The 9,439-nt window shown below is 29.9% G+C and overlaps 1 protein-coding gene across 1 annotated transcript; it reads left to right on the top strand.

Annotated features, from left to right (window-relative positions):
• Positions 1-3,278: 3,278 nt before the first annotated feature.
• Positions 3,279-7,848, top strand: LOC103264940 (NKG2-A/NKG2-B type II integral membrane protein-like). The gene is made up of 5 exons (XM_021714785.1): positions 3,279-3,462; positions 3,851-3,946; positions 5,028-5,176; positions 6,791-6,891; positions 7,725-7,848. The coding sequence occupies exons 1-5, from the start codon at positions 3,279-3,281 to the stop codon at positions 7,846-7,848; spliced, it is 654 nt and encodes a 217-aa protein (XP_021570460.1).
• Positions 7,849-9,439: the final 1,591 nt, after the last annotated feature.

The raw sequence follows: 9,439 nt of genomic DNA, 5'->3' as shown, positions 1-9,439 counted from the left end.
CCCCGTCTCTGAGGGGAGGGTGCCGAGGTCCTCCATGGGCAGCGGCAACTTGAGGCCGAAATTATTATTACCATGAATACCATTTATTGTGTTAGACACTTCTGGTCTTCCTGTAACTGCTAGTATGGATTGGAATCTCTGATAGCAGCAATAATCATCCTTGGTTGTCAAAAACTGACTCAATATTCAAACACAAGTACTTTTTTTATGGTGTATATAGAAGAAAAAACATAAAAGGATAAATTCAAAGAATAATATAATAAGTATAAGATGAATTACAGACATAAAGAAAAAATTTAAAATTAGTAAAATTTGATAAAAATATTAAAGAATGCATTACATTAGGCCCTCCTTCTTTGCAATTTTATTTTCTGTGATTTCAGTTACTCAGGATCAACCACAGCCTAAAAATATTTTTAAAAATTTTAGAAGCAATTAATGATTTTTAAATTGTGTAATGTTCTGAGCAGTATGAACAACTTTCTGGAGCAAGCACCTGTCGAAACTGGGACATGAATCATTGTTTTGCCAGAGTCACACTGTCTATGCTATTGTCTATTAGTCATTTAGTAGCTGTCTCAGTTATCAGATGGAATGTCTTGCCACGGTGGTGCTTGTGTTCAAGGCATTTTAGTACTTAATAATCGTCCCAAATGGTAGTGTTGTAGGTATGTTGTTATAGTTATTATTTTATATTATGGTTATAGTTTATCTCTTGTGTAAGAATAATTTATAATAAGTTAAACTTTATTGTAGGTTTGTATGCATAGGGAAAATATAGTTTATACAGGGATTTGTACTATCTGGAGTTTCAGACATCTACTGGGGTCAATGTCTCCTACCAGGATAAGAGGAAACTGCTCTTTTCAGTTATCATGATAATCAATTATTTGTAATAATTATGAAAAATGCCATTATCTGGTTTCATAGTATTCATTCTTACAGTATATGGAAACATGATCTTCTTTCATGCAAAAATCCTACAAAATATAACAGAATTATCAATTTGTATTCACTACATGGTGGAGAATCAGATCCTGGTCAGCATAATGTGTAATACTATAATCAGATGCACTAGAGCCACACAAAGATCGCACTAGTGTGGATCTTCACAAAAATATAGTTGTAAGCATACACTTTAATATTAAAGCACCTGAGTTTGGAGTAATATTATATTGCATTAAATGGAAGTAATATGATTGCATAAGTCTGAAAATAAATTTTGTTGTGTATTATAATCTGGCATGCTGATCTATTTTACAATTCATTAATGTTTAATCCTTCCCAGATACATTTATTTTTAACAAGGTGAATTAAAAGATTAAATAATTTGTTTAAAAATAAAATCAAATGCAAGAATTTAAGAACTAATGCAGAGAAGTCAAGAATATAACTTTGTCGATGATGGTGTCTGTGCCAGTTACTGTAAGTTGGAAATGTAGTAATTTCTCATAATAATTGGTGATTAATATCAGTAAATACTTGATAATGTTATCATAAGTTTTATAATTTATTCTATCATAATAGAGTCACATATTAAAGATATGCAAAAAGATGTACGCAATGTTTAAAATTGAGCACTCTCGTCTAAAATTGGTTTTTAAACTGCTGAAACACTCTTAACAAGGTTTAAGTTGGCAATATTTGCAAATGAAATCGAAAAAAGCTTATATATGTAGTAACTCTCTACACTCCATGGCATGTAGAATATAAAACAGAGTAAGTCAGGATAGATCCCTGGAATGTAAAATATGTTGGAGAATTTCTTAAAGATTTCAAATTATTTTCTGTGGAAAGTAGTTAATTGCATTCACACATATTTGGGTTTGTTAGTCAATATTATTTATGCAACCGGTAAATATCATAACTATCAAGTAATCTTCTATTTTTGTAATCAGAACATTGCGTATCTTTGAATAATATAAAAATTATATAGGTTAGCTTTTGTACAGAAATTGTTAAAGTAAATAAATAAATGAAAGTTAAATACACTATTATCAGACCCTAAAGTAGATTTAATGAAATCAATTTTTATTTTTTAATAAACGAGTATGAAGTAGATTACATAAAATATTAAATTTCATTAAAAATGTTTTGAAAAATACTTTTTAAAAGTTGGTTCAAATATTGCAAAAGTATATGTTACATTTCTGTAAGGTACTTCTCTAATGATTTATTTTTCATGCTTTGACATGAATAGGAAAAAATAACATAGCAATTGTGATGTAAATCATAATTAAAATAGATGATATTTGTTGAAAACATTATGTGCCAATTTGGCAAATGTTTTACATACATTACGTGTTATATGCTCTTATGCTCATTTTCATTGATAAGCTGGGTTATTAGATACTGAATAACTTTCAAAGGGCGCACATTATAAACTTCAAGGTCAGGATTAATTCTAGACCTCTCTATCTTCAGATTCCATTGACTAAATTATTAGATTATTATCTGAATTATTGCAAATACATAACTAAAAGGACCTTGACATATTTTGACAGTAAAGGAATCTTTTGGTAATGTTAATCCAAGAGAGTTTTTACATAAATGATCTATATTTTTATTTATTGTTTTATGGTTTTACATTTTAGCCAGGAAATAATAGCCAATATGTCTATGAAATAAGTATTTTTTAAAAGTTTTAATCTCTCCAATACTGTTATGCATCTTTATTATGTCATGTAATATTTTCCAAAAAATATAAATTGCTACATTCCTAATAATTTATCAGACTCATCAGTATTTCAAAACCATTTTGTAACCATTAATTCATTTCAATAAATGACTGTAAGCTATCAAATAAAAGTTGATTAGCAAAACTATAATATATATGTCAACATCCATGTTTTCCATTTTCAGACAAGTCTTAACAAACTTTGACTTTCAAAATTACTATAAACCATATTAAAAATTTTAATACAGGTATTGTATTGACATTAAAATATATTTGTGAATCACACTTAACTAATTTATTTATTTTAATTCATGAATTTCTTTTTTAGTTTACTAATTTATTGCTTTTCATTGCCCCAGCAATAATTTTTTTTGAAAAGCATAAACCTTTATAAAAATATATTTTTCTATAAGAAACTTGTTTAAGTCTAAGGAAATTACAGCAAAAACTGTAGATTCCTCAATGAAACTTAAATATGGGTACTTTCTCTCCATTTTGCTCCTTTTGACTATGCTAGGCATGTTGTCATTATAAACTATGTATTAACCTCTTAAGCACTGTTATTATACAGAAGAGTTCCTGATAACACACAACAAGAAAGATGGATAATCACAGAGTAATCTACTCAAAACTCAATTTGCCCACAAACCCAAAGAACCAGGAGAGAAATAAGGGCAAAAAAAGCTCCATTTTAGTAACTGAACAGGAAATAACCTATGCGGAATTAAGCCTTCATACTGCTTCTCAGGATCTTCTAAACAATGACAAAACTTTCCGCAGTAAAGGTATGGCTCTTCATAGCTCCCCAGTGTAATTGTCCAGAATGAGCAGCTTGGGTAACAGTATATGGGAAAAGAGTAGGTTTGTTCACATATTTTTTATTTGTGAATTTCAGAGTTCCAATACGGGTTATGCTATTTAAAAATGAAATATGGATGCTATCTTTACCTGGACATTGTGGAAATCTATAGTTTTTGTCCAGCAAATCACGGAGCATTATATTTACTCAAAATGCAATGGTACTCTATAAGAAAAACTTTATTGGGGGTTATGCAGTTTGGTGTCCAAGTTTATCTATATGATTCTTATGTATGTGGGTTCTCTTGTCTGCAAATCTTCTAAATAACTATCTCCATCTCTTTTTTCTCTGTGTTTTTATTTCTCTTTCTATAGATTTATTACCACCTCCAGAGAAGCTCATTGCTGGCATCCTGGGGATTATCTGTTTGGCATTAATAGTGACCATGGTAACAATAGTTATTATTCATTGTAAGTATATTTTGGAAAAATAAAGGAGAGCTTTCCACCTAAATGAATAGAAATGCCTCTAAATATTTTGAAATATTGAGGAATAGAATTCTCATTTTTACATGTGTTTTTGTTCTAAATGTGGAATGATTGTTCTGAATTTGTAAAAAGGATAAATGAAAGAATAGTTATAAAAAAGTATTTACTTTAAATTAGATGTATGTGTTCTGATTTCAAACTCCAAAAAGATGTTTTACAAATTGAAAAACCTTACTGAGAAATAGAACTTAATTTTTGAAAGTTGGCTAAATCAAGTACTGTATGAAATATTGAATTTGGTTCTTTGCACTATTTAAATATTTTTTCAAAATTTCAATTACTTTATATATATTTTTTGTCACACAGTTCTATATTTTTCTATATCTGAACAATATACCAAATTTCAAAGAACTAACATTATTATGACTTATTCATATATTAATTTTCTAAAAGATTATTTTAAATTTTTTAGTGACTGCAATACAGAAGCAGACCAATTCTTTCCAAAATGAAAGCAAACAGAAAGGTACATAATGATTTCCAATGTTCTAAAATAAAAGAGTTTTAATTTTGTATTGTTCTTTTGAAATGAAAAATTCACCAGAGATATATTCAGGAGAAAAATTAGAAAATTTAGCCATAGGTGTCTGTAAATATAAAATATAGGAGCTTATTTTCTTTTCTTTAGCAATAAATATAAATACTAATTCATAAACACTATACCCTTTTTTGTATTTGTTGAAATTTCCTATTGCTATAAAATCATTAGATAAATAATTTTACTCTTATAAAAAAGGTATGTCTGTTTAGTGATTTAAAGATATGATTAATATGACCGTTAGACTGCTGGCTTGTTTCACGTGTGAACACAATTAGCGGAGGAAAGACTGCTGCTTTGCAGTGTGTATGTGTTTGAGTCAGCGGGTTTTAAATCATATGTACCATCCTATGAGAATAGCTAGATATGTTATGTACATACATGACATACTTTTGCAAATTTACACTGTAAGTGTCATTTTAAAGTATTCATATTGTTTGTGGGTAATTTACAATGTTTCCTCAGCATATAATTGTAGTTGTCCAGAGGAATGGTTTACATATTCCAACAGCTGTTACTACCTTGGAAAGGAAACAAAAACTTGGGATGAGAGTGTGATGGCATGTGCTTCTATGAACTCCAGTCTGCTTTATATAGATTTTGAAGAAGAAACGGTACGACTTTAAATGTTTCAAATACCTTATTAAAAGCTTATTTCAGCCAGTAAAACAATTGAGGAAATAATCTATTTTCTTGTACATATTTTGTTGAATTGTTTTCAACTAAGCAGATTATATTGCTTGACTTGAAAATAGTTTATTTGTATTCACCTTCTGTTAATGCATATTTAATTAATTTTTCATAGAATCCATGCTTCCATACATGCTTTAATTCTAAAACACATCTTGCTATTTAATTTTACTGTATATGAAGGAAGCTAAGTATATCTTAATTGTGCAGGATGATCACAAAATGAATATACTCATGAAATACAAACATCATGAAACAGAAGTTTTCAGCACTAGCCCTGCTCTTGTATATGTGGTCATCACCACTACCTCTCCCCAAAAACCATTGACCTGTGTTTTAATATTACAAATATTGGTAAGTCAGGTGCTAGGTAACAGCAGACCTACTTCATTTTCTCTGTTGGTGGAGATTTGAAGATATCCAGGCACTCTGTTGAGCCCTGAACATCAGGTTTCAAAGCATATCACCATTCCATTTCAAACATTATTCAAAAACAAATGGAAAATGGCCAAAAAGTATATAAAATACTCAAAATCACTAATTACCAAATAAATTTAAATGAAAATTACAATGAGATGCCAACTTACACCTGTCCAAATGACTATCAATAAAGGGAAAAAAATTATAATGATCACAAGCATGTGGAGAAAACAGAACATCATACACTGTTGGTGGAAATGTAAATTAGTACGACATCTATGGGAAACAGTTTGGAGATTTTTCAAAAATAAGAGCAGTACTAAATTTAATCCAGCAATCACACTACTGGGTGTCTACACAAATGCAAACAAATTATATCACAAAAGAAACACTCACTTTTACATTTTCTGGTGCACTATGCACAGCATCAGAGATATGGAATATATCTAAGTGTCCATTAACAAATGGTTGAATAAAAATGTTTGGATAAAAATGTATTATACATATATATATTTGCGCATATATCATATATATGTGTGTGTGTATATATGTATATATGTATATATACACACACACACAAACATACACAATAACACATACAAACAGACACACACCTTAGGACATACTCCACAACTCAAAAAAGCAAACCATGACTTTGGCAGCAACAGGAAAAGAACTGGAAAAGGCTATTATCATAAGTGAAATAAGTAAGAAACAGAAAATCATATAACATATGTTCTCATATGTAAGTGGAGATAAATAGCAGGTACAAAAGGACATAAAGAGTGAAATACAGACCTTGAAAGCACTGATGGGACAGAGAGTGGGAGGGGGGTGATGGATGATAATTATTTAATGAGTACAATGTACATTTTTCAGATGATGGTTGTACTTCAACCCTGAACATCACTACAAGGCAATATACACATGTAACAAAAACATGCTTGAATACCTTGAATTTACACAAAAAATGTAGACACTACAGAAAAATGTTTAAGTTTAGTATATATATTTTTTTAAATTAAGGATATTATGAAAAATACACTATTTGTACTTTTAAAGCTAATACAATCTATCATAATTGTTACTTACATGAAAATTTTTTTATTTTCTGTTAGAAACTTCTGGACTCTCTCGTACATGAAGCATGGATTGGAGTCTCCCGTAACAGTACTGATCATCCATGGGTGTCAATAAGGGGCACAATGTTCAAACATAAGTAAGTTTTTGGAACAGTGCTATAAAGAGAATGAATATATAAAAGTGAGAAATTCAAAGAATATTATGAATAAGCTTATTTTGATTTTTAGACATGAGGAAAGATTATGAAAGGTAGTGCAATGTTGAAATAAATATTACATAACGTGCTACAGTACACCCCCTAAACCACAGTTTCACTCTCTGTGGTTTCATTGCTCAGGATCATCCTCAGCCAAAAGTATTAGTAGAAAATTTCAGGAAAAAACTCGTGAGTTTTAAATGTGAATTGCTCTGAGTAGCATGATCAAATCTTTGGTAGTATTGATCTCTCCCACCTGAAACATGAATCATTGTTTTTTCTGGAGTATCCATACTGTGTATGCTACTTGGTGTCTATCACTTATAGTCATCTAGTTATCAGATCCACTTTCTTCATGGTGCTGTGCTACTTAATAAGTCCTTAGTTTACTTAATAAGTGCCTCTAATGCAAGAGTAGTGATGTCAGGTATTGCCATAATTATTATGTCAAATTATTGGGTATTGATAAACTCTGCTGCCCAATTTATAGGTATGTATGTAGAGAAAAAACACAGTATTTACTCGTATGAGAATTGGCACTACTCATGGTTTCAGGAATCCACTGGAGTTAATGTCTCCCTCAAAGTAAGGGGGGTACTTAAGTTTTGGTTAACCGACTTAAGTTTTGGTTAAGTTTTAACTGACTATTATAATATGATAAATGCTCTAACCTCTTTTCAGGGTATTATTTTCTTAAAATACATGGATAATTCTCTTATTTCACAGATTGTTAACCTGAAGCAAAATGAATTGTGGCTTTTTCTTCACTATAGGATAAAAGAATATTTTGCTCAATACAACTGTGCAAGGATACGCTTCCAACGACTTCAGGCAAACAGATGTGGAGTTCCACAACTGTATAGTTGTAAGCATACGTTTCAGAATTCAAACACCTGAGTTTGGACTATCAGGTAATTTTATATTTTATGAAATAAAAATAATATTTTGATCACATAAGTCTGAAAGTGAATTATGTTGTTTGTTTCAGCAATGAAAATACATTTCAAAATGAGTTACAAATGAATAATACACACACCACCAAGGGCAGATATCGCTGCTGTTGTGCCTGACTCCTTTTCCTGGACATTTGATTTGTGTCATTAAAGCTTTCTAAAAGTTACATGTTATGTGAGTCTGTTTGTGTGAAATATCAAGAATAGGAAAATCCATAGAGACAGAAAGTAGAATAGCGGTGGCTAAGGGCTGAAGGTTAATTAGAAAGTGACTGCCAATAGCTACAGTGTTGTTGTTGTTGTTTTGATAGTGGTTTTTGTTGGAACTCAATGAATATATTAAAATTTTTAAGTGGATGAAATTTATATTATATACATGACACCTCAAAAAAAAGTAAACGCTCACTTTTTGTAGTTTATAAATGGGATAATTGGGTTTCACATGAATATGTCAGATGTGCCTCTCTAATCTTAATATGAAATGGGCATATTACTCATTTGGCAAGAAATAAATAAATAATGACATCAAAAAGCTCTCATGGGATTTACATTTGGGACTGCATTAAATCTGTCAAATAATTTTTAAAGATTATGGATCTTTGTAGTGTTGACTCAACAAAATTCAGACTGTGATTCAATGTTAAATTTTCTTTAATTTCTCTCTATCACACATTTTGTAACTTTTTAGTTTTGAAATCACACCGTAATATAGGTATTTTACTTTCTGGTTTTTGTAAATGGAATCTTTATTTTAAAATTTATATTAGAAATGTATGTTGCTACAAGTGTAAATACCGATGAAGTTTGCACGTTGATCGTATATTCAGTTGCTTCATTGATTTTATGTATTAACACTAAAATTTAAAGCATAGATTGTTCTGTATTTTCTAAATAATCAGCTATTTTATCTGTAAATAATTACAATTTTCTTTTCTATCTCTAGGTGTAATGATTTTCTTCTTGAAATAGTTTCACTGTGAGGGGTTTATTTCTAATAAATAGAAGGTACAATAAAAGTTCTATGCATATTCTATGCATTACTACCTGTTTGGTTAAAAAAAAATATTTATGTTTAGAAATTTTCATCTTAACTTTCTCAAAGGAATATAAGAATATTCTAATTTTTCTAATCAATTTTTTATAGAATGATATTGCATTTACTTTATTCTTTTCAATATGTTTTCTCCATATAATGTTCACAACAATGTAAACTATAATTATCTTCAAGTTGTTTTTTTTTTTTCTTTCTTTTCTTTTATTCTCTTATTTTTGTGTAAGGAGTCTTGCTCTACTTCCAAGAGTGGGGTGTAGTGGCACAATGATGGCTTATTGCATTTTCTAACTACCGCACTCAAGGAATCCTCTCTCCTCAACCTCCTGAATACTTGGTAACACAGTTACATTGCATGCTACCACAAGGAATAATTTTTTTCTTTTCTTTCTTTTCTTTTCTTTTTTTTTATTTTTGCAGAGATATGTGACCTAGGATTATTTGTCTTCCTAGATTCAAACAATCCTCCTATCACGACCTTCTA

Source organism: Carlito syrichta, unplaced genomic scaffold, assembly GCF_000164805.1.
Source record: "Carlito syrichta isolate Samal-C Ts95f unplaced genomic scaffold, Tarsius_syrichta-2.0.1 Scaffold305775, whole genome shotgun sequence".
In the NCBI taxonomy this organism is placed as follows: Eukaryota; Metazoa; Chordata; class Mammalia; order Primates; family Tarsiidae; genus Carlito; species Carlito syrichta.
This window is presented reverse-complemented; position numbering and strand designations above follow the sequence as displayed.

Excerpts from the sequence above, each read along its gene's own strand:
- LOC103264940 (XM_021714785.1), top strand. The coding sequence starts at position 3,279 with ATGGATAATCACAGAGTAATCTACTCAAAACTCAATTTGCCCACAAAC. Across the intron at positions 3,463-3,850 it reads CAAAACTTTCCGCAGTAAAG|ATTTATTACCACCTCCAGAG; the intron begins GTATGGCTCTTC and ends CTCTTTCTATAG. Across the intron at positions 5,177-6,790 it reads TAGATTTTGAAGAAGAAACG|AAACTTCTGGACTCTCTCGT; the intron begins GTACGACTTTAA and ends ATTTTCTGTTAG.